We start from the raw sequence: 26,137 nt of genomic DNA, 5'->3' as shown, positions 1-26,137 counted from the left end.
CAGACCCTATATAAATAAAAAGAACAAACTGTTGTTTGCCAGAAGGGAGAGGGATGGGAGGATAGACAAAATGAGTGAAGGGGAGTGGGAGGCTCAGGCTTCCAGTTATGGAATGAATAAGTCACAGGGATGAAAGGTATAGCATGGGGAATGTAGTCAGTGGTATTCTGAGAGTGTTGTATGTTAACAGATGGTAAGTACACTTATGAGCATAGCATAATAGAATTGTTAAATCACTATGTTGTACACCTCAAACTGATGTGACATTTTTTATCAACTGTACATCAATTAAAGAAAATTTCTTAAATTGGACTTTAAAATCCAAGTTACCTATTGGCTTTTCTCTGCCTTCAATTTTATTACAACTTCATTGTTTTTAATTTCAACACTTTTTTTAGTTTAATGGCTAAAACAGTTTTATTTCTTAAGTTGTATACGGAGCCATATGTTGAGAGTAGGCACTTTACCTTATTATTTGTTTGCTGTGCTCCACAGTGGTGATTCCAGTTATAGGGATGCAACAGCTGCTCCATAACATTGACAGTACCATCTGTCATAGGTCAGACGGTGGTAGAGCACTTACTGTGTGTTTGTTCAGTGAATCACAGAGGCCCACACAGCCAACTAGGGGAGCCAGGATTCTAATTCAGTCAGGCTCTTGTGCCATGTTCTTCAGCCTGGCTTCTCTCATAAGCATTTATTAATTTTGATTTAATCAATGTCATTTTATTAAAAAAAAACCCTGAGATTTTGAAATTGAACAGTCACTACAGACCTGTTTATGAAATGCTATATACAAATGTAATAAAACATTGCAAGTGTAAAACAAAATGCATACATTTGCATAGATAGAATGAATTTTATTTTCTTGTCTCTTTCACTTTGCTAATTGAAGTTGCCTTCTAATGAAACAAATTTTTTCTGCCAAAAGACTAAATTGAAACAAATGAGTTCGATTTATTAGCTGATGTTAAATGATTAAATGGCTACCTTTAGGCCTGAAATTCAGTGTATCATGTTTCAAATGATGAAACTGATATTCTATGCTAAATATATAAAGTGTTCTGTAATATTCTATGTTAGTGTAATTCATAATCTGTTTTACCAATCAGACTTTAACTTTGAAATGGGAGATGTTGTGATATCTTTGCTCATTTTTGAGACTTGAAAGCTATTTATCTATGATGTATATGAATGCTAAACTGTTATGAATATAAATCCTTTCTTACAAATGGAAAACATAAGCCATGAAATAATTTTACTGTTATTTTCACTACTGGCCATATGTTCTCTTTTCATAGGACAGAGTTTTCCTATTCATATTTAAAAACTAGGAGATCATATCCCGAGAAAGAAAATAGAGAACTGTAAAGGTTGAGATTATTCATTCATATACTACATATGAAGGGCATCCTCTCCTCAAGTGTTCATTTTAAAAATCTCTGATATGGCAAAAGACATTTATCTGTTTAGGAAAAGAGATCAATTTAGGAATGAACAAACTAAAACATGAAGACCTGGAACTTAAAACCCTTTCTCTATTCCAACAAAAGCTAATTTTGTTGCAAAATATTTAGGCCTTTCTGTCTGTCTGCCAATATTGATAGTTTCTGGTTGCCTTCTTTTAATAGGCAGTAATTTCAATAATGTGTCTTCAGAGTGTAATTGAATAGATAATTTATTTAGAAAAAAATACCCCAAAGTTCTTTCATGTAGTGTTTCAGTTTGACCCAAAAAAAAGTACATTGTGAGATATTTATAGTATTTTTCAATCTATTTTTATCTGTAGACTAGGACTGATAACTGATTTAGGTCATGGGGGTTAAAAACAGGAAATGTGGTTTATAAAGTAGGTAGTATCTCCAGAGTTTCCAAAGTTTGATTTCTTATAGTATTGACTGAAGAGTATCATGTTTCAAAACAACATTAGGCAGCATACCTTGAAATCAGTCTGTGTTTAAAGGAGTTGTCTGTCCAATTATGACAGGAAATGCTTCATGGAAAAGTTTGCATTCTTGGTATAGGTTCGAACAGTACAGCAGTTGTTTTCTGTAATTTCACAGTGCTCTTTCTCCCTAGCTCTTTTTTAGCTGGTTTTTTTACAGTTAGATTGAGTATAAGTCTTGTGTAAATTTTAATAAATTTTCTTTGATCTTTGTGTTTTGGTTAAAATTTTATTTTAGTGCTTAGTTTTGTCATTATCATAATTGAGGAGGAGCACATATTATAGTTATTAACTATAGTAATTAGAGAATCCAAGTTAAAATAAAAAGGCATGAAGAAGCAGAGTTATAATTTTGTATGGCTTTGAATGACAGCTTGGCAAAACTGATCAAAACAAAACCTTTGACTCAGCAATCCCACTTCTAGGAAGATACCTTACATAAATTATTCTATGAGAACACAAGGATTGATATTCATTGCAGCATTATTTATAGTAGTATGTACTGAAAGGCAATGTAATTGTCTAATAGTAGGAGAATAAATTATGAATAGAATAAAATTAATAAATTAGAATAAATAGCAATAAATAAATTGTGGTACATCTATAACATAGAATACCAGGCAACCATTGAAAATGGTAAGGTAGATATGTATACACTGGCATGGGAAAATGTTTGTGATATATTACAAAATGAAGTAAGCAAGTTTCAAGAAGGAATGTGTAGTGTAATCTCATTTCTGAGGGGTAAAAATTTATATTCATAGGAAGAGATTTGGAAAATACATACCAAACTAGGGCGAAGGATGAAGGAGTTTATTGGACTTTTATTTGTTATTATGAAAACATATACTTCGGTGTTGTTTTAATTATTTTTGATGAGCATTTAATTTTTTTTTCAAAATAAAAAAATCAAGAAGAAAGATTGATAAATCCAAAATGTTCACTGTTCTGTTTTTTAATATGGACATTCTTTAGAGAAGTTCTGCCTATCAGTTTGTCCAAATTTTTAATTATAAGAAGAATGAAATGTGCTTATGTAACGCTTTTAATGTATAAAACATTTTCCCATATTTCAAAGAAAACTTGAAGCTCCACGAATTAGCTGATTTTCCAGCTAAGATGTAAATCCAGTTCATTCCATACACACCTGTATATTATCTACTATAGCTCATTGCTAGGCATTATTCCATGAGATTGGCACAAAAACAACACTAAGATCCTTTCAACATGTCAGGGGACCGTTTTTCTCATAAACGGTGCTGAGGATTTCATCAAACAGAAGCCCTCTGTTTACCAATGTGAGTTTTAGTGTTTGCCGGACTTTTTTCCTTCATGCAATTTCTTGTGGTGTTTTAGAGACAGTGTAAGGCTCTCTCGCATGTGCAAAATGGTCATGTTTTCTTAAATCTGGTAGTGTCCCCGTTAGAATGTATGTCCTGTGAGGAGAGGGGCTTTATTTCTTATGAATGTGTTTTTTGTTTTTTGTGTTTTTTTTGGTCTCTGCTATATCCCCAGCACCTGGGAAAGAGTCTGGCATGTAATAGTAGTAGGCACTCGGTAAATATTTTTAGTAGTATGCCTATTCCAAAACCAAGGCCCCCCTTATTTGATTAAAAGGAGAAACTGACAAATATAGCAAGAAAAAAGATTTCTTTTCCACTTTCATGTATGAAAATCAAGACCTTCATTATTGGAGAAGATGGTACGAGGTCCAGACCCAATTACAGGAAGCCCACCCTTCGAGAAGAAGCCTACAGGTTCTTGCTCAGAGCAGAGATGAGCTTTGTTTTCTCCATGGGGAATTTCCACACTGGGCTACTAGATTAATTGCTAAGTGATAGTCTAGATTGATACTGTGTGGGTGGGGACACTTTTTTGATCAAATATCATGACACATTCTAATTTTATATTCAGAGAGTAGAGGAGATACATATTGTAAATACTTAGAAGTTGTTCTCATTCCCTTGGAAAGTTGGGGGGGTTTATCTAAGGTTAACCTTTTTAAAAACAATACTTATTAGTACATCATAATAATGTAACATTTGTAACTCCAAGAAATAAGTCAGTTTGCTTTATTTTTTCTTTGTGCACTGTTCACATGGACAGCTCACATCCTAGTAGTACTGTAAATGTGGCATTTATGGCCCACTTAATGTTGGAGCTAAAGCTAAAACCCTGGTTTCCTAACACATTTACTAAGTGTTCATTATGTTCTAAGATATCTGAGCTTCTTCCTGAGTATCTAGCATATAGTGAGCATTCAGTAAATGTAAAGTTTGATTATTTGAAATAAGCTATTTGCTAAGTAACCAGAAAAACAAAGCATATTTGGAAAACATGTATTTAGACTCAGTATCCCATTCTGCTATACTTAGTTTATTCAAATTATATTTTTCAAATGGATCCTGTAAAATTATTTCAACAGGACTGTTTTGTTTTCTTAAATCCTATGAGAAATAAGAGATGCATGCTTTAGCAGAGAGCATCTCCTTTACACATAAACTGAGGCATTTACATTTTTAGTGGATGATGGCTCAAGTACAAAATTATATATTATAGAATGCTAAATACATTGAAAATTTTCTCTGATATATTTGTTCACTCATTCATTCCCTTATCACTTTATTTAAGAGGGTCAAGGGAACTTACTAGTGAGCAAGACATGCATAGTGTTTGCCTTTTTTCTTCATTCATAAATATTTTTGAACTTGTGCCTCAGACCAGCCACTGTAATAGATAGTCAGGATACAAAGATGTGGTAAGTGAAGGGGGATGCCTATGCCTGTGGAGTTAACAATCTAGCAGGGTAGATAGTTATTAATTAAGTAGTCATATAAATCAACGGAAAGCTGCTACAGTGGGAGGAGAGGGAGTTGGCGCTGAGAGGACGTAAGAGGGGATCTAGGGGTACCACCTCTGAAATACAAGGGAGAGTCACTGGGTTGTAACCGGTAATACTGCCTCCCATTTGCTGACTCCCTGCTCTCTGACAGATGTACTGTTAGCCTCTTAGAAATGTTATTTCACTTAATAAATGGTATCTCTATTTTATAAATGAGAAAGCTACACGGTTAGAGCTGAAACTTGCCCCCAAGGTGACTGGTTAGTAAGTAACATGAGTATTTGAGGTCAGCACCTGCATCTGCCTTCTGTTCACATGTATAATTCTGATTTACTCAGGCCATTTCTCAGGTGTCCCCATAGAAGCCAGGTCTTCCCTAACCATTGCTGTATGTTATGTTCAGCCGTTCTTTCCAAACCACTGAAAAGTGTGACAAAACGGTTCCACTAAAATTCCAACTTCTAGAGAATTTTGTGTAAACTAGCAAAATAAGTGTATAGTCAAAAACAAATCTCCAGTTATTGCACATCCCAGTAACATTTGATATTGTGCCTGGGCTGTCATGCTCTAATGTGCACATTCAGCTCTTCAGAGATTGTTGGTGCCACTCAAAAGAACTTTACCTACAGTTGGGGTATGCTGCAGCCAGGGGACAATCATGATGGGTTACAATATCCAAACTTCTAAACTGTGTGTTTCAGAGAAAGAAATTGGTGCTCTTCTGCTAGTTTTCATACCTTTTACCCAACTATTTATGTCTTTCTTTAAAAAGTACCTAAAATATGTGTACTGTTTTGTAATCTACAAAATGCCCTCTACCACCAAGATAAGCTCTCTTAGAGTGGGGCCATATCTGTTTTGCTCACTTTTGTACACCACCACCTGGCAGTGCCTAGCACATAATTGATGCACAACAAATATTTAAAGAATAAGGGAATAAATATATATGACATTTTTGTAACAGTTTTGATAGCAAAACAGACATTGTAATCTCTACGTTTTGTAGACTAGGCTGTTGTCTAAAAGGTGAACTGATTTTTGTCTAGGGCCATATCATTAGTATATAAATAAGCCAGAACCTCAATCCCAAGTCTTCTGGCTTTACCTTGAGTGTTCTTTCTGTCACTTCAATGAACTTAAAAGTCATCATCAACCATTAATGTTAATAACATTAAACTAGAATAAAATGTAGTGGGAAGAAAACATAAACTACCAAAATTAACTACAAAATCGTCCCTTTGTCATAGTCATCACAGACCTTTTGAAAATAGTACCATAACCAAAAATCAAATCCTGGTCCTGCCCCCATGGACCATGGTCCCTTTAAACTCTGGCATCCGCTTCAAGGCCTCAGCCACTTTAATAACAAAATTTATCTACAGCTCTTCTCTGACAGCTATAGGATCTTTCTTGGCATTCTTACTACCTCTTTCTTGCTTTCCAAATCTAACCCATTCCATTCAAGGAAGTTAGCCAGCTGTCAGTGAAATCATAGGGAAGACCAAAACTTTACATTTTACAAAACCCAAATCTGTTTCTTTCAACTCTGAGTAATTGAATTTCTGTCCTTTTGGCATGATTTCCATGTACTTTCCTCTTCCAGGTCAGTAAAGAGCAAATTTGTCACTCTAGCCACTAAAAAGAAGATTGCTACCTTCTGTCAGCTGTGTTTTGAAGGGATCCTTTGACACCAGTACCACATGAGCAAGCAAGGCAAGCCCTGGCATCCTACCATTGTTACAGGCTTTTTGGGGTACACATTTTTAAAAGAATTGACATTTGGATTTGGAGCAACATTTTAAAACAGAAAACTCACCAGGCACTTAAACCCAAGGGGTTAATCTGTGTTTAGTTTTTTAGAAACACATCTGAAGGTCTCAGTGTGGACCCCTGAGTGGAGTAGGGTAGGTGCTAGGGAGGGTAGACTAGTGAGTAGGGTGTGATACTGGTTTTGTTTCTCCTTCAGCTGATAACAGGCTGTAGAGTGGAGTAAAGAGAAAGGAATTGAAATTCTTAACTAGGAAGACCACAAAGATCTTATCTGTCTGATGTTTATGAACCTTCAGACCTCAGTCCCTAGACACGGACGCTGTCTGGTCTCTAGGTCCAGTGACCTTTCTCTACCCTTCCCCAGTACTATTCTTTAACTTTTCAAGAACTTAAAAAAAAAAAAAATAGAAATTGTAAGTAAATGTTTCACAAATTAGTATAAATTGCAAAGTTTTTGTTTTGTTTTTTACAATATAAAACCCTTTCATATCACGTATTTGCTACATGCAACTTAGACACATATGTGAATACCAGTACCTTAGGATAAAATTCAAAACTGTGACTTTGGGGTCTTAACACATATCTTGAGGATATACACATACTCTTCTTGAAGGACCTAATGTCTCACTACCTCTGATGTATGCCTTTCAGGGTCCACCATAGAGTAGAATCTCAACAAATTGATGTTAAATGAATTAATGAGAACGTCAGCTATTCCCTTAGAACTAATAACAATTTCAGCCCAATATGTAATAAAAAATAATTATCTCTGTATTTAACACAGTGGGTAACTTTTTGGAGAGAGGCAACCAATGATTTATTTTTTATTTAAAAATTTTTATTGTTATTAACATCAGCATATGCATTGCTTTGGAAGGTTATAATAATAATTCATAAATCTCTGTCTCAAACTAAGCATGCATTTTTCAGACGTGTTCAATTTATTGCTGTCTTTTTGAACCTTTACTGACCTGACATGTGGTTTGACCAGGAGCTCTCTTTCTGTTCGTCCCTAGGGCCACAGATTTTTTTCCTTCTTTTTTTCCAGTATTACCACTTATCTCTTGAAGTGGTGGTGGTGGTTTTTTTGAAGGGGGGTACAATTATTTCATTTTGTCCTGTTCATAAAAATTAAGTCTCCAAGAGATAGAAATTTTTTTTCTTCAATTTGTTCAGGTTGAAGCTATGTGTTCCTTCTAACATATTATCCTTGTGAAACCTGTGGTCAACCTAAAACAGGAAGCTTGATTTTGTTTTCATATTTTTTTATCAACAGCAATATAGTTCTAATGGCTGAAAGTATCTTGTGCTTTTATTCTTACTATTCACAGCTTTATCTTAAGAATTATATTGAGTAATTTAGATGTATCTCTTTTACAGGGTGTTTTTATTAGTAATGCTCAGTCTGATGGGTTCTTGCCAGGAAATGTTTTTCCTATCAGGGTCAGAGTGGGAGTTGAGTTGATAGCATGTGACACTGGCTTGCTTTATTCTAAGTTTAATTTTCTGCTTTTTAGTCAGCACTCTGGCCCCACTCTTCTCTTTTACACTGAAGAATTTTAGAAGTTAAAACTGCCCTCACATTTCAAATCATCATTGCTAGAACATTGCTAGCACCCAAACTCCTGACATTTCACACGTTCAAATAGTAGCATTGACAGAACCCTGGTTTTCATGAACAGCTGAGACTATTGAATTTCTTACTCTTAAGTTCCTTACATCATCACTGGCCTAAGATTGTGCATATATTTTTAGTAACTATATACATGGTATGTATGTATGTATGTATGTATGTATGGGCTAGTCTTTCACAGTATTGCAATTTAAAAATTCTTGACCTGAGTACAGTGGTTATGAACTCTTGAACTGGAGAGCCCTTCCCTGGTTTCCTCCACTCACCCTAGGAGAACTGCCCAGAGAACAAGGGACAAGAGGAAACTTTTCACTGGGGTGATCATAGTCATCAGAAACAGGTGTTACAGCCAGGTCTCCCTGTTGCCCTGACTATATATAGCAGGTGAACAATCCAAGGGAACAACTCTGTGGTATGACTTTCCTCAGAGGAAGAAAGCTTTTCTGGTCTTGAGCACAAGGTAGTCTATTTCACTTTCACTTACGATAGGTTCCTGATATTTTTCTCTCCTACCTCCCAGATAAGATTTGTTGTACCTTACAATTAGTTGATTTCAACTAATTTCTGAATTATATTTGTTTGCTCATCAACAGTTTCCTCAATTTTTCCACCAGAAAAACAATTAATAACACCTGAACCTTCATATCCCAAAGTATATATAAATTGCCTCCTCAAAAGAAAAATAGTGTACCTATTTATATACCATAGCATATGACAGAACCAAAAGCTAGTTATATATTTAGAATCTGAAAATGTCAGTTCAGAAAGTTGATTATAGTTCTTGGCCTTTAATCTCAACTTTTCTAAATAATCAGCTTAGATAACATTATAGAAAAAGATTCTCCTTAATATTGTTACTGTTAACATCCATGATTTTACAATACAGTAAAATTTTCTGTTCTGTAGAAAAGGAATTCTCAGTATTTGCAATTAATTCTAGAAGGCATTCTGAAGTAATATTCTACTCCAAGTAAAAGTAATTTCTTTAGAGTTACAGTAAAGCAGCATTTTGTTTTAACATTTTTTTCTTACAAAATAATGATAATAAAAGTTCTTACTGAGCCCTGTGGATATTAGGACTAATCACATGCATTATCTCCTATAATCCTCACTATAAGCCTGCAAGATAGGTACTGCTCTTATACTCTGATAGAAAACTGGGCTCTCAGTCTTATTGCCAGAAGTCATAGCTTGTAGGTGATGAAACTGGGGTTTGATCCAAGATAATCTGACTTCAGACTCCTGTACTGTTAAATCTCCTATACTGTCCTGAAATCTTGTATTTTGTCTAATCTTTAACTTACTTTACAGAATCAGATTTGATTTTGTCAGAAGTTTCTCCCAGAAGTAATTTTTTAAGATCAAAATGGTCATTCTGTATAACTTAACTTTTACCTTTGGAGATAAAATGTTATAATAGATATTTAGCTTTTATAAGCTTTGGTAAATATCTTCCTTCTATCTTTTTCTTTTTTTTTTTTGGTCTGCTAATGTGAGTGTGTGTACACACACAGACACATACACGTGAAGAAACTGAAGGAGAGTCTTAAATTTCAATTTTGAAAGACTGACCATCAGTTTCAGAGAAATAATGACAGAAATGGAAAAACAATGAAAGAAAATGCCTAATTTAACTTTTTTTTCTTTTTAACCTGTACGAAAATAGTCCTTTTACCATTTGGCCCTCAGAAGGAAATAGACAGTGGTAGTGTTACTTTCTGTTTCTCCTTAGAAAACTCTAAGGCAGTAGTACAAAGCACAGTAATGCCGTCAAGGGAGATGGTAGCTTCTTTCCATTAACTGCCTTTTTTTTCCCTCCCTCATCTTGATTTCAGGTGTCAGAAACTATTTAAAAGAAGCATTGGTGAATATAATTGCTGTGCATGCAGAGGTAAGCTATCATTAGATGTTCCTGAGAAATATGGGTAACTAGAAAAAAGAAAAAGAGGCAAATTTGATGGTTTTTATGGTAGTCTTTTTTCCCTTCAGAATATATCTTGAGTATACATAAAACACAACTCTGTCTTCATGCATGCACACACACACGTGTGCTTTTTAACTATGAGAGTTTTTTTTCTGAAATTGTGTTTAAAACTAAATTCATTAATGTTCAAAAGGTAAGGAGAAGAGAGATTTGAAAAGATGTTTTTTCCTTATCTTGAATTGAAAGGTATATTAAATCCCTTATCTTGGAAAATTCATTAACCTTTTTTTAACCAGGATACAAATAAGCACTAGTGTCTTATTCATGTAGCAATGTGTTCTTACATAGAGCCTGGGATTCCAGAAAACTAGACTTGTTAGAAAGATAGGCTGAAAGGGCAGCCTGAGGTTAGGAAGCAGGTGCATGGTTTCCTATCAGCAGCTGACTAGGTACATGTAGATGTTGATGCCTGTGGTTCTTCCTAAAGCTTGCCCTCACTTGAAGCATTATCATCTTAAGCCTTACATTAACCTCCTTTGTTAACATCCTTCTTAGAAGGACTCTTCTAAGGAACATCAAAAGAGGTGCTGCTATCACTATTATCACCACTATGAGTACCTATTCTATAATTTCACAATCCATTACTCACTGCTTTGCCAGTACTTTCAGAGTTGTTATAGCTCATAGACTGATGGGTGACCAGATAAAACGGGGCCCACCAAAGAGGTTATCATTAGATAATTTCCACTGTTGCTTGAGTGCCTTTTAAGCTGTATGGAGCTGATGTAGGTGTATTTAGTTTATACCACTGTCTTCATCCAAAATTATCAGAGGTTGTCAAGGTAAACTGGAAAAACATGGATAATCCAGGCTAAAACAAAAGAGTAACCAAAGGAAACAGAGAATGCTATCTTGTTCCTAAATTTGGCTCTAAGTTTGAAGCAACTAGAGCAGAAAGAGAAATATAGTGTGTTATAGTTTTCATTTCTTAATAAAGGAAAACACATACATTCCTTTATAAATATAGTTTATATATGATTTAACTCTGCAAGAATTTATCACATACATTTTTTTTTCTTTTTTTTTTAAATTTTTTTATTGTTATGTTAATCACCATATATTACATCATTAGTTTTTGATGCAGTGTTCCATGATTCATTGTTTGTTCATAACACCCAGTGCACCATGCAAAACGTGCCCTCCTCAATACCCATCACCAGGCTAACCCATCCCCCCACCCCCCTACCCTATCACATACATTTTAAAATTATTTTTATCATGATTTTATCAAAGATATACAAATGCTTTCTTATGTTACCTTCCAATAAAATTAGAGGATAAAATTAAATCATCAGTCAGTGAAAGCATTTCTGTGGTAGATGGACAGGTGGTAGAGGAATTGCAAAATATGTAAGCATTTTTAGTGATGATGGTGATTCTTAAAGAGGCAGCTTTTATTAATGTTCACTATCAATAACCATGATTTGTATTAGGTTTTTCAAACCCCCTTTTAATTTTTCTCAATGACTGAAAGTAGAATTTCATTCATAATGTTTATTATTTAGTATTTCCTACATGATCTTAACTTGACAAATTTATAAATCAGCATAGTAAATTGTTTCACCACATTTTCAAATATAATAGCTCTTAGCCTGAAAATATCAAAATTCAAAGTTTGAAAATGTTTTATGTCCAATGAAAGGAAATACATATTAAATTCAGCAAATAGTAAAACCGGGGACTTTGTTGTCCAGTACACAGTAAAGTGCCCAGTATGACATGGTGTTTGTTTTAATCTAAGAAGAGTCTGACCCAGTATGTTTTTCTTTTAATTGTGGTAAAAAACTGACACGGTATATTTTTATTTCTATAATTTCCTCTTTAAATATTTCTTTTTGTGAAAAGGGCAAGAGGAAGAAGAAATCTTTGAAACTATTTTTAGTTTGTCAATATCAACAATACCTTTCAGATTATATTTGCCAATATATTTTAAGAGGATTAGTTTTGGCATGAATCACTTAATACAACTTAAGTATAAGTCTATATCTTCCTTTCATTCATAATTATGATCCTTTAAAAATATGACTTAGAAGACTTGTGAGTTACTTCGTTTTGTGCATTTCTTTGTTTTTAACAAATTCAAGTCAGGAATGTTCCCATAATGCATCATTTCTTCTTACTTTAAACCCTTCCATCAGGTGTTCACTATTTCCAAAGAATTGGTACCTCGAGTTCTATCCAAGGTGGTGGAAGCAGTTTCTGAAGAGCTAAGTCGACTAATGCAGTGTGTTTCATCCTTCAGTAAAAATGGAGCATTACAGGTACCAAAATAATTCAGTTCCATGTTGAACTTTTATTTCATTTAAAACATATAAATGTATTTTTAATCATCAGTCTTACATGATATACAGACAGGTTTTAGGGTGGTTTTTTTTTTATGTATCCGCTGATTTGTCATCTACTATCATATCTTTTTTATAAGCCATACCCATGTCTACAAGTTTTAGAGTTTCTGTTTCTTTGGAGTACAGCAAGACCTTAATGACTTGTGAAATTATCTGAATGCAGATTCCTTCTAAAGGTGTGTGATTTTTTTTTTTTTTTAGTTTACAACTGTCTTCACTAAATTCAGTTTCACGAGAAATTTTTAGCGACTTTTAATAAATCTTTTCAAACCATTCAGTGCAGTTTTCATAGAAATGACAACAGTCCCTTTGTTCTCATAATCCATTGGTTTATGTTGTAGTTTTTTAAATTACATAATTATAATAACAAGTATAATTTCTATAAACCAGATACTTCTTGGTATGTATATAATCAAACTGATAGCAGCCTGGGTATGCACGCATATGGGAGAGTTACTTGCTACCTGTGAACTGCAGTGATCTAGAGCATCGCAAATGTGTTTTTTTTAAAGTACTGGCAGTTTTGCTTCCAGTAGTGGCTGAGGAAGTTTCTATCAGGCCAACTCCCTACAGATAACAACTATAATCTTGAATAATGTAGAAAAATAAAAAGTATAAAAACACAAACCTGAAGATACTGGAGAATGACCATCAGTGAATGATTCTGGAAGAAATGGCACTTAAGGAATTTTTCACTTTTTACAGATTTTAGCCTCAAGGCAGGCCAAGGGATGCCTACAACTTCACAAAACCTGCTATAGTTTTGGCTTGAAGAATAGGCTTCAGGGCATCCACAGTTACAGGAAAGTGAGGTATCCCAAAGAGCAGAAAGGAAAAGCCATAAATTTTGTGTATACACTGCCTAAATCACTAGTTGACCCCTGAGCTACATGTGTGTGGTCAGTCTCTACTTCAGCCAGCCCCAGTTAGGCTAGAAGAACTGAAGTAAGAATTGAAGTGCTGCCCAAGAGCCAAGAGTTTTCAGTTTGAGTCCTAAGTTAATTCCTTCCTAAAACAAACAAAACAAAGATCAGTCCTCTTCAGGGGCATATTCTAGAATCGAGAGTCTCCACATATAATATTGACAGTGTCCAGGAAACAATCCAAATTTACATGAAATGCACAAACAGAATATGACCCATTCTCAATAAAAAAGCAATCTGAGACCACTATTGAGATAACACAGATGTTGGATTTTGAAGACAAGGACTTTAAAGCAGCTGCATACAGTGATGTAAAGGAGACTACTCATGCTCATAATGAATAAAATAGTTAGGAAATCTCAGCAGAAAAATAGAAACCCCACAAAAGGAACTAAATGGAAATTCTGGAATGAAAAAATACAATATATGAATTTTTTGAAGTTTGCTGGATGCAAATAACAGATTAAACAGGACAAAAGAAAGTCAGTGAATTTGTAAGTCAACAGAAATTACCCAATATGAAGAACAGAGAAAAGGATCATTGGGAAAAAAATAAATAGAACTTCAGAGACCTCTGGGACAGCATCAAAAAGTCTAGCATACATGTAATTTTATTTCTAAAAGAATCAGAATGGCTAATCAGTACATGAAAGGATGGTCAGCATCATTAGTTATCAGAGAAATGAAAATTAGCACTACAGTAATATACCATTACACATCCACCAGAATGAAGAAAATTAAAGACTCAAATACCAAGTGTTGGCAAGTCTGAAGAGAAACTAGAGGTCTTGCGCATTGTTGGGAGTGTAAAATAGTACAGTGACAAGAAAAGCTCTTGCTTTAAAAAAAAAAGAAAGAAAGAAAGAAAGAAATTAAAGATACCCTATGACCCAGCCATTCCAATCCTATGTATTTAACCAAGAGGACTAAAAACATAATGGCCAAAAGCTGGAAACAGCCCAGGTATCGATCAGTAAAATAAACAAACTCTGATATGTTCATATAACCAAATACAGTTCGGCACTAAAGAGGACAGATTACTGGTACCACCTGGGTAAATCTCAGGAGCATTCATCTGAGTGAAGGAAGGCTTACACCAAAGCTCACATACTGTATGGGTTTCACTCACATGAAATTCTCAAAAGATAAAACTATCTATGGTGGGAAAAGTCTCAGGATAGTGCTTTCCTCTGGGTGGTTGAGATTACTAGGGAGGGGCCTGATGGCTAAATTCTCTCAAAGCTAGCAGGGAAGGGTTAGGAAGAGATATCAGATTTAGCTGGAGGACTTTTTTGATACATGTGTGTCCATGAGACTCCTGGCCTCCTAGGAACTGGGCAGTTATTTCTATATTGGAAAGTTCAAATATATCTAACCCCTGCCCCATTTCACCCTCTCCCATTGGGAATCACTGTGTTAGGCTGTTTTCTTTTGAGCAGATAACTCAGAGGGATTACACATTAACCTGTAATAGTCAGTTACATAAGGGCCAATGCATAGGGACACCTGGGTGGTTCAGTCGGTTAAGCTCTGTCTTTGGCTCAGGTCATCATCCCAGGGTCCTGGGATCGAGGCCCATATCCGGCTCCTTGCTCAGTGGGAAGTCTGCTTTTCCCTCTGTCTGCCGCCCCCCCCCCCAGCTTGTGTTCTCTCTCTCTGACAAATAAAATACATAAAATCTTAAAAAAAAAATAAGGGCCAATGCATCAGTCTTCTCAGAACCTTCCTGAGAGCCAGTTTAGAGAGGAGTGCAATGATAGTTTGGTGATTTTAGCTCATCTTTTAACATGACATTTTCTGGTGTACAGTTCTATGTGTATTTTATAAATAACCACAGCTTTTATAGTTGGCATAATTCATAGATTAATTAAAACACCTATCACTTTGAATAAAATTTGGGCACAAAGATTAATTTTACAGTGATTTAATCCTTCTACAATATTCAGTTAAAAGTTCTACCTTATTCTTTGTTTTTGATACTCTTTGTAGATCTGTTTCTATATATACTACAGTATAAATAATAGAGACAAACTGCCATATATTTTGCTTTCTAGTTACAAACTGTTTTCTAGGCTTCTAAGGCACTGAAAAATGAAACCAACAACTGCTTTCCAAACAGAAAAAGTTTCGCTAGATTGGTTACAGAATTTCTAATTAACTCTTAAGTAAAAGACAAGCCATGTCTCTTATCATTGTTTTCTGTTTTATGCATTGCTGGAGAAGAAAGGCTGTCTCTTTTAAATAGTCTCCTGAGCATCACACATATGGTAGGTACCTGAGTCAAAGGTAGAGAGTGTATGCTGTGGGCTTCCTCATTCAGAGCCTCTTCAGAAGCTCTGAAGACAATTGATCTGTATGTAAAATCTCACTTTTTCAAGCTTACAAAGTTTAAGCTTTAGGTTACCTTTTTTTATTCTTAAAAGTTTTATGCAGCTATAGCTTACCTGCCATACAGTTTTGGCGACAAGGTAAAAAGTGTACACAATTCAGTGATTTTTTTTTTCTATGTTGACAGAGTTGTGCAGCCATCAACACAATCACCTTTAGAATATTGCACCCTAGAAAAACCTTGGACCCATTAGCAGCCACTCTCCATTGTCCTTCCAGCCTCCCTTCCCAGCCACAGACAAGCAGTATTCTGCATTCTCTCTCCATGATTTTTTTTCTTTTTCTTTTCCCTTCCCTTCCCTCCCTCCCCTCTTCTTCCCTTCCCTTCCTTTATAAAAGATTTAATTTATTTATTAGAGAGCATGAACAGAGGGAGAGGGACAAGTAGACTCCCCGTTGAGCAGAGTCCAATGTGGGGCACAATCCCAGGACCCTGAGATCATGGCCTGAACCGAAGTCAGATGCTTAACTAACTGAGCCACCCACATGCCTCTCCATGATTTTCTATCCCTCTGATTGGCCTATTCTGAAACTTTCATATAAATGGAACCATATGAATATGGCTTTTTGTGACTGGCTGCTTTTACTTACTAGCATAATATTTGCAAGGTTCATATAGGTTGTAGCATGTACCAGTACTTCATTTCTTTGGATGATTGGATAATATTTCATTGTATAAATATACCACATTTTCTTTATCTGCTCTTCATTTGATGGACATTCGTGTTTCTGCTTTTTATGTAATAAGATCATTCACATACAAGTTTTTATATATTTTAATTTCTCTTGGGTATATACTTAGAAGGGGAATTGCTAGATCAAATGGTTTCCTTCTGTTTAATCTTTTGATGAACTGCCAGAGTGTTTTTAAACTGACTGTTCCATTTTACTTTCCTAACAGTGATGTATAAAGATCCCAATTTCTCCACATCCTCACCAATACTTGTTACTATCTATCTCACTGATTCTAGCCATCTTAGGTGTGTGTGAAGTGGTATCTCATTCTGTGGGTTTTTACTTTCTTTCTTTTTTTTTTTTTTTTTAAAGATTTTATTGATTTATCTGACAGAGAGAGAGAGACAGCAAAAGAGGGAACACAAGCAGGGGGAATGGGAGAGGGAGAAGCAGGCTTCCCGCAGAGCAGGGAGCCCAATGCGGGGCTCGATCCCAGCACTCTGGGATCATGACCTGAGCCAAAGGCAGACGCTTAACGACTGAGCCACCCAGGCATCCCTGTTTTTTACTTTCTTGAAGCTATAGGTTGCAGCACATAAGTTTTTAATTTTGATGAAGTCTAATTTATCAGTTTTTTCTTTTGTTGCTTTTACTTTTTTTTTAATTTTTATTTTAATTCCAGTATAGTAACATGCAGTGTTATATTAGTTTCAGGTGTACAATGTAGTGATACAACACTTCCCTACAATACCCAGTGCTCATGATGACAAGTGCACTCTTTAATCCCCATCACCTGTTTAACCTTCCCTCACCTCCTCCCCTCTGGTAACCAGCAGTCTGTTCTCTATATGTAAGAGTCTATTTCTTGGTTTTTCTCTCTCTCTTTTTTTATCCTTTGCTCCTTTGTTTTGTTTCTTAAATTCACATATGAGTGAAATCGTATGGTATTTCTCTTTCTCGTATTTCATTTTGCATAATTCTCTGTAGCTCTATCCATGTCATTGCAAATGGTAAGATATCATTCATTTTTATGGCTGAATAATATTCCTGTGTGTGTGTGTGTGTGTGTGTGTGTGTGTGTGTGTGTACACCACATCTTTTTTACCCATTCATCAGTTGATGGACACTCGGGCTACTTCTATAATTTGTCTATTTTAAATAATGCCACAATAAACATAGGGGTGCACCTATCCCTTTATTAGTGCTCTTGTATTCTTTGGGTAAATACCCGGTAGTGCAATTGCTGGATCATAGGGTAGTTCTATTTTTAACTTTTTGAAGAACCTCCATACTGTTTTCATATTGACTGCACCAGTTAACAACATTCTTACCAGCAGTGCAAGAGAGTTCCTTTTTCTGTATCTGTTGTTTCTTGTGTTATTTTAGCCATTCTGACAGGTGTGAGGTGATATCTTGTTGTGAGGTTTTAATTTCTACTTCCCTGATGATGAGTGATGTTAAGCATCTTTTCATGTGCCTATTAGCCGTATCTGTGTCTTCTTTGGGAAAATGTCTGTTCATGTTTTCTGCCCATTTTTTAATTAGATTATTTGGTATTTGGGTGTTGAGTTGTATAAGTTCTTTATAGATTTTGGATACTAACCCTTTATCAAATATGTCATTGCAAATATCTTCTCCCATCCTGTAGGTTGCATTTTAATTTTCTTGATTGTTTCCTTTGCTGTGTAGAAGCTTTTTATTTTGGTGTAGTTTATTTTGCTCTTGTTTCCCTTGCCTCAGGAGACCTATGTAGAAAAAGTGTACTACCGCTGATGTCAGTGAAGTTATTAACTGTGTTCTCTTCTAGGATTTTTATGGTTTTAGGTCTCACATTTAGGTGTTTAATCCATTTTTAATTTATTCTTGGGTATGGTATAAGAAAGAGGTCCAGTTTCATTCTTTTGCATGTTGCTGTCCAGTTTCCCTAACAACCATTTGCTGAAGAGACTTTTTCCTACTGGATATTCTTTTTTGCTTTGTTGAAGATTAATTGACCATGTAGATGTGGGTTTTTTCCTGGGTTTTCTATTCTGTTCTGTGATCTATATGTCTGTTTTTATGCCAGTATCATACTGTTTTGATCACTACAGCTTTGTAATATAACTTGAAGTCTGGAATTGTGACGCCTCCAGCTTTGCTTTTCTTTTTCAAGATTGCTTTGACTTTTTGAGGTGTTTTGTGATTCCATACAAATCTTAGGATTGTTTGTTCTAGCTCTGTGAAAAATGCTATTGGCATTTTGATAGGGATTGCATTAAATGTGTAGATTGCTTTGGATAGTATAAATGTTTTAACAGTATTTGTTCTTTCAGTCCATGAGCATGGAATGTATTTCCATTTCTTTGTGTCATCTTCAATCTCTTATATCATTGTTTTATAGTTTTAAGAGTACAGGTCTTTCACTTCTTTGGTTAGGTTTATTCCTAGGTATTTTATTATTTTGGGTGCAGTTGTAAATAGTATCAATTCCTTAATTTCTTTCTGCTGCTTCATTATCAGTATATAGAACTGCAACAGATTTCTGTATCTTGATTTTGTACCCTGCCACTTTACTGAATTTGTGTATCAGTTCTAGCAGTTTTGTGGTGAAGTCTTTCAGGTTTTCTATATGTAGTATCATCTGCAAATAGTGAAATTTTTACTTCTTCCTTATGGATTTGGGTGACTTTTATTTCTTTTTGTTTTCTGATTGCTGTGGCTCGAACTTCCAGTAATATGTTGAATGAAAGTGGTGAGAATCGACATCCTTGTCTTGTTCCTGACCTTAGAGGAAAAGTTCTCAGTTTTTCCCCCTTGATGATGATCTTAGCTGTGGGTTTTTCATATATGGCCTTTATTATGTTGAGATATGTTCCTTCTAAACCTACTTTGTTGAGGGTTTTTATCATGAATGGAAATTGCACTTTGTCACAGTTCCTTTCTCTTATTGATGTTATGTATCATGTTAATTGATTTGCAAATATTGAACCACCCTGGCAACCCAAGAATAAATCTCAGTTGATCATCATGAATGACTTTTTTAATGTATTGTTGGATTCTGTTTGCCAGTATTTTGTTGTGGATTTTTGCATGTATGTTCATCAGAGATACTGGCCTATAGTTCTCTTTAGTCATGTCTTTATCTGGTTTGGTTTAAAGGAAATGCTGGGCTCGTAAATGAATTTGGAAGCTTTCTTTCCTTTTCTATTCTTTGGAATAGTCTGAGAAGAGTAGGTATTAACTCTTCTTTAAATGTTTGGTAGAATTCATCTGTGAAGCCATCTGGTACTGGGCTTTTGCTTTGTGGGAGTTGTTTCGGTTTTGGTAGCTTATATGTTTCTAGGAATTTATCCATTTCTTCCAGGTTGTCCAATTTGTTGGCATATCCGTTTTTCATAATATTCTCTTATAATTGTTTGTATTTCTGTGCTGTTGGTTATTTCTCTTCTCATTTGTGATTTTATTTATTTGAGTCCTTTCTCTTTTTTTGTTGATAAATCTGTTTTACTCAGTTTTTCAAAGAACCAGCTCCTGGTGTCATTGATCTGGTCTATTGTTTTTTTAGTTTCTATATCATTCATTTCTGCTCTGGTCTTTATTATTTCCTTCCTTTTGCTGGTTTTAGGTTTTGTTTGTTGTTCTTTTTCTAGCTCCTTTAGTGTAGGTAGGTTGTTTGTTTTGAGATTTTTCTTCTTGAGGTAGGCCTGTATTGCTGTATACTTCCCTCTTAGGACCACTTTTGCTGCATTCCAGAGATTTTGTCTCATTGTGTTTTCATTTTCATTTGTTTCTGTGTACTTTTTTACTTCTTTGATTTCCTGGTTGACCCATTCATTGTTTAGTCACATATTATTTAACCCCATATATTTGTGTTATTTCCAGATTTTTTTCTTGTGGTTGATTTCTAGTTTCATTGTATTGTGGTCAGAAAAGATATGACTTCAGTCTTTTTGAATTTGTTGAGGCTTGTTTTGTGGGCTAATATGTGATCTATTCTGGAGAATGTTCCGTGTGCACTTGAAAAGAATGTCTACTCTGCTGTTAAATCCATCTGGTCCAGTGTGTCATTCAAAGCCATTGTTTCCTGTTGATTTTCTATTTAGATGGTCTGCCCATTGATGTAATTGGGGGGTGTTAAAGTCCCCTACTATTACTGTATCATTATCAATTAGTTCTTTATGTTTGTTATTAACTGTTTTATGTATTTGGGTGCTCCCATGTTGGGTGCATAGATATATAGAATTATTATATCTTCTTGTTGGATTATCTCCTCTATTATGATACAGTGTCCTTCTTTGTCTCTTGTTACAGTCTTTGTCTTAAAGTCTGTTTTTGTCTGAAATAAGTATTGCTATACTGGCTTTTTTTTGACATCCATATGCATGATAGATGTTTCTCCATCCCCTCACTTTCGATTTGCAGGTGTCTTTAGGTCTTAGTCTCTTTTAGGCAGCATATAAGTGGGTCTTGTTTTTTTTATCCATTTTGTCACCCTGTGTCTTTTGATTGGAGCATTTAGTCCATTTATACTCAAAGTAATTATTGATAGATAAGTATTTATTGACATTGTTTTGTGGTTGGTTCTGAAGATTTTGTCTGACCCTTTCTTGTCTTTCATGGTTTGCTGGTTTTCTTTAGTTATATAATTGGATTTCTTTCTCTTTATTCTTTGCATATTTATTAGTGCTTTTTGATTTGTGGTTACCATTAGGTTTTATGTAACATCTTGTGCATATAGCAGTTTATATTGAGTTGATGGTCATTTAAGTTTGAACCCAATCTTTACTCCTCCCCTCCCCACATTTTAGGTATATGGTGTCATATGTCACATCCTTTTTGTTTTTTAAATGAGTTCGTTGACTGATTTTTTACAGAATTATTCATTTTTATTGCTTTTGTGTTTCCTACCTTCATACTGTCACTTTTGGTCTCCACTCAGAGTGTCCTTAACTATTTCTTGCATGGCTGGTTTAGTGGTCATGAACTCCTTTAGTTTTTCTTTGGGAAACTGCTTATCTCTCCTTCTATTCTGAATGATAGCCCTGCTGGATAGAATATTGTTGGCTGCAGATTTTTCCCATTTCGCACTTTGAATATATCATGCCACTGCCTTCTGGCCTGCTACATTTCTTTTCTTTTTGTTTTTTTAAAATATTTTATTTATTTATTTGAGAGAGAGAAAGAGAGCATGAGTATAGGTGGAGAGCAGAAGGAGAAGCAGATTCCCTGCAGAGCAGGGAGCCCAACATGGGCCTCGATCCCAGGACCCTGAGATCATGACCTGGACAGAAGGCAGACACTTAACTGACTGAGCCGTCCAGGTGCCCCTGGCCTGCCACATTTCTGCTGAAAAATCCCCTGCTAGCCTTATGGGGTTTCCCTTGTATGTTACTGTCTTCTTTTGTCTTGATGCTTTTAATTTTTTTTCTTTGTCACTCTATTTTGCCAATTTAATTACAACATATCTTGGCATGGGTGTGCTTTTGTTGATTTTGTTTTGGGTTCTCTGTGCCTCCTGGATCCAGATACCTGTTTCCTTCCCCAGATTAAGGAATTTTTTTTTTTAATGTTTTATTTATTTATTCTTGAGAGTCAGAGAGAGAGAGGCAGAGGCAGAGGGAGAAGCAGGCTCCCCGCCTAGCAGGGAGCCTGATGCGGGGCCCGATCCCATGACCCCAGGACCATGACCTGAGCCGAAGGCAGATGCTTAACCATCTGAGCCACCCAGGCGCCCCCAGATTAAGGAAGTTTTCAGCTACTATTTCTTCAAATAAATTTTCTGCTCCCTTTTCTCTGTTTTCTTGGTCTCCTATAATACAAATGTTATTGTGTTTGATGGAGTCACTGAGTTCCCTAAGTCTATTCTCATTTTGCATAATTCCCTTTCTCTTTCAGCTTGATTACTTTCCATTACTCTGTCTTCTAGGTCATTATTCATTCCTCTTCTTCTTCCAGCCTACTGTTCATTCCATCAGACATGTTTCTAATCTCATCTATTGCAGGATTTGTTTTCCTCATATGTGCTAGTCTCTCACCCTTCTCCATAACTGCAGCTCCTTCCCCACCCCGGCAGCATGATGTGTCTCCAAAACCACATCTGATTAGTTCTTTTTTATCTTTGTGTTAAGGGTCTCACTGGTACCTTCCACTCTCTTCTCAAGTCCAGTGAGTACCCTTACGATCATTGCTTTAAATACTCAATCAGGCATGTTACTTATGTCTGTTTTGCTTAGACCTCTGGCCGTGGCCTTGTCCTATTCTTTCATTTGTGACAAATTTCTCAGTGTTGTAATTTTTTCTAAGTCTCTGCCTGTTTCTCTCTTTTAGGAAAGTCAGCTATGTTTCCTTTTCTTGAGGGTAATGGCCTAATGTAGAAGAGGACCTGTAGTGCCCTGCTTTGTAGTGTCTACTGTTCCAGGGCCTGGCACTTCCAGGAGTGTCTCCTGGATATGCTACATGTGATCTGCTGTTTTGTCTTGGCTGCTTTATCCTTCAGGCCAGTTGTCTGCAGTGGCTCCTTTTTGGGCAGGGCGTGGTCCCTGGCCTGAATGTGGTACATTTTAACTAGGTATGCTCTTGTCTGCTTATGAACGGAGACCTGTTGCCACCACTGCCAGAACTGAGGTTGTGCAAAACTCCCAGGTGGGGAGACATGGTGTTGGCAGGGATTTGAGCCAGTGCTCTTAGGGAGGAGACCCACCACACTGGGACTAAGGCAAGCATGATTGGGAAGAGTGGTTATCACAGGAACTTGGGGGAGAAGGCTTGGTGTAAGCAAGTTAGGTAGTGAGTGTGGTGCTATGCTTGTTCCCACAGGCAGCCCTGTGTTTATGGTGACGGGCAGGGGAGGGAAATGGCACATGCCAGTTCCTTTGTTCCCTTGAGGGGTGTATTTTGAACACCCTCTCTCTGGGACGTACTCCAAGTGAGCAGATAGCCTCCCCACTGTGTGCCCCAGATGCTCTTCAGATCACTGTTCCCAGGCTGTATCCAGGTTGTTTGCCAGTCTTCTCTCCAAGAGCAGCATAATGCCCTGCAGAGTCTATCTCAGCCAAGTCCGCTGACCTTTGAAACTCTAGGCTTCCCACCCTGCTGGTTGCAAAAACTTAAAAAATTTGGCCCCTCTTGCTTTCCAAGCCAATTGCTATGGGGATTCATTGTCCTCATATGTACTAGTCTGTCTCTCGTCCTTCCTATTCTACTGATCTGTATTTCTGTCCATATAGCAGTGCCACACTATCTTGATTATTATAGATTTATAGAAAGTTTTGATATCAGAAAGTGTTTCTCTATCTCTGTTAGTCTTTCTCAAGATGGTTTTGTCTGTTTGGGTCAACTTGTCAATTTTTATAAAAAACAATCACCAAACAAAGCCAGCTGTGATTTTAATAGACATTGCATTAAATCTGCAGAGCTTTATTTTAACTTTTGAGATTAAAGTCAGTATGCCCAAAAGGGCATAGGTATAAGGAAGTAAGCCAATCCATTTTTTCTTAAATCTGTTGTGTGGGGCAATAATCTAGGGACAGTGTTTCAAATTTTGCTTCTCCTCACAAACAGACGAAAGGAAAAATTACTGGTTAGGTAGTAAATACAGCTTTCTGGAAAATCCTTGCATAGGTTGAACCTTTTTATAACAAGATATCTGACTGCCTGCCTTCACACAGTCATACTTGACTCTAAGTTAATTTTCAATAAAAGAATATTTTGTCATAGCTGATTTCTTTAGAGTATTTTAGAAAGTCTGTTTATAATTAATAGTCACCATGGTAGGTGGGGGATAACTACATGCCAATGGTCTTCTGTCAACCTTGTCCCTGCAGTAAGCAGGCTGGAGACTGTCCGCTTGTTTCAATAATAATTGATGCAGTTCCCTGTGGTCACTTTGTCCTTTTCTCATGTTTAGGCACGGCTTGAAATCTGTGCTTTGAGGGATACTGTGGCTGTTCACCTGACGCCTGAAAGCAAGTGAGATGCTAAATATTTTTGTTCTGAGTGCTTCATTAAAAATAAAGTTATATGCAACTAATGAATCATTGAACACTACATCAAAAACTTATGATATGCTGGCTAACTGAACATAATAAAAAAATAAAATAAAGCTTATTAGTATATAAAATCCTTTGTAAAGATAACTGATCAGACTGAGGGCTCATGATTGTGAAGTGATAAAGTTTATATTTGATTAATTTTTAGCTAAAAAGCATAAAAAGCCAAAGCCTCCTAATACTGGTTCTTTGTAGCATAATATAAAGGAAAAAAGACTTAATATGATTTTATGTTTTCATTCAGTAAGATAAATCTTAATCTCATAATGATATATCAGAGCATTACATACTTTTTGAAAAAAGGAGAAAATAAGAATTGAATTTTAATCTATTCATAGCAGACTCTGAGGGACAGTTTAAGCATTGTAAATATCAGCATAAGAGGAAGCCTTGTGGTTTCTCTACAAAATTTTGTAGTGGAAATTTGATGATAATTTTTAGCTGTTTTGAATGAAAGTCAGGATTTCCTATCACTGAAATATCAGTAGGTGAACTGAAACATCACTAACTACTTGCCTATACAAAATTGTTTACTCCATTGTCAATAGTACCTAGGAAATATACTGGGTTGTATTGGTAATGTGCCTGAGAATCCAAGTAGTATACAAGTAAAATGTTTCAGGGCACTTTGTGTGATATACTTATTCACTTCCAAGCTTTTGATGACATGGCTTATGCCATCAATTTTACTGTGTTTATTACAACTGAAAAGACTTTTAAAAGTTTTTCCTAATGAATGAAGTTAGCTTCTTATTCCTGTTCATGATGGCTGACCAGAAGCCATTTCTAGATGGTTCCCATGTTAGTTATTTAGCCACACCTTTTCCCAGCCATCATTTTTCTAAAGTATTAAATAATAGTTGATGGAGGGCCCTCCACTCCGTCCCTATCTGATGTGGGTGCATGATTTGTGTAAGTACCTAGGTTTTATTCCTATTAATTTAACCTTTCAGAGCCTAAGTTCCTCATCTATGAAAGAAAAATAATAAATACTTTCTAGGCAAAGTTTTGGGGGAATTAAATTTAAAATATGCAAATTTACCTTCTAGACTCTTGGTCTGCAAATAATCAGTGGTATCATCTTCATGATCATCATTATTGTCATAATGTAAAAATAAAGAATAATAGCATTACATTTCTTTTGATTAATTGAGAAGATGTTTAAGATGATGGTAGAGATAACAGTGGAGACTCCTCTCTACATCAGGAAAGAGGAAAGTCAATTTCCTATTGAAAAGGGAGCTAAGTGTGCCCACAAGCTATAACCTATCCCTTGCCCTAATGAGGAACAACTGAAGCTTTCCACTACCAGTTTCTATACTCCTCTTGGGACTTTGTAGTCTGTTTGTTGCTGCGATATTTGCCACTAGTTTGAGAAACATTGCCCAAAATATGTTTGCTCGTACAGTGATGAGGATCCGTTTTTCTAATATAAAGTCAAAGACTATCTTAAAGGCAAGAATAATTACATTTATTTCTTTACCCTTAGACAACAAGTTATAAAAGAAGAAGTTAAAAATTATTCCTTAGTGACCACTATAAGTTATTACCAAATAATTTCCCCTAAAAGGCTTTTTATTTGATTCAGTAGCTTTTCTGGTACTT

The 26,137-nt window shown here is 35.7% G+C and overlaps 1 protein-coding gene across 4 annotated transcripts in view; it reads left to right on the top strand.

Moving 5' to 3' along the window:
- Positions 1–26,137, top strand: part of EXOC2 (exocyst complex component 2) — a 287,187-nt gene that overhangs the window by 247,780 nt on the left and 13,270 nt on the right. For all 4 annotated transcript variants that reach the window (XM_025890968.2, XM_025890967.2, XM_025890964.2 and 1 more), the window contains 3 exons: positions 10,026–10,081; positions 12,313–12,435; positions 24,391–24,452. In XM_025890968.2, coding sequence (XP_025746753.1) covers positions 10,026–10,081; positions 12,313–12,435; positions 24,391–24,452 — 241 coding nt within the window. The remainder of the gene's footprint in view (positions 1–10,025; positions 10,082–12,312; positions 12,436–24,390; positions 24,453–26,137) is intronic.

The sequence above is a fragment of the Callorhinus ursinus genome, unplaced genomic scaffold (genome assembly GCF_003265705.2).
Source record: "Callorhinus ursinus isolate GAN/ISIS: 27379988/994484 unplaced genomic scaffold, GSC_fseal_2.0 scaffold26, whole genome shotgun sequence".
In the NCBI taxonomy this organism is placed as follows: domain Eukaryota; kingdom Metazoa; phylum Chordata; class Mammalia; order Carnivora; family Otariidae; genus Callorhinus; species Callorhinus ursinus.
Note: the sequence above shows the minus strand (reverse complement) of the source record. Positions and strands in the feature narration are given on the sequence as shown.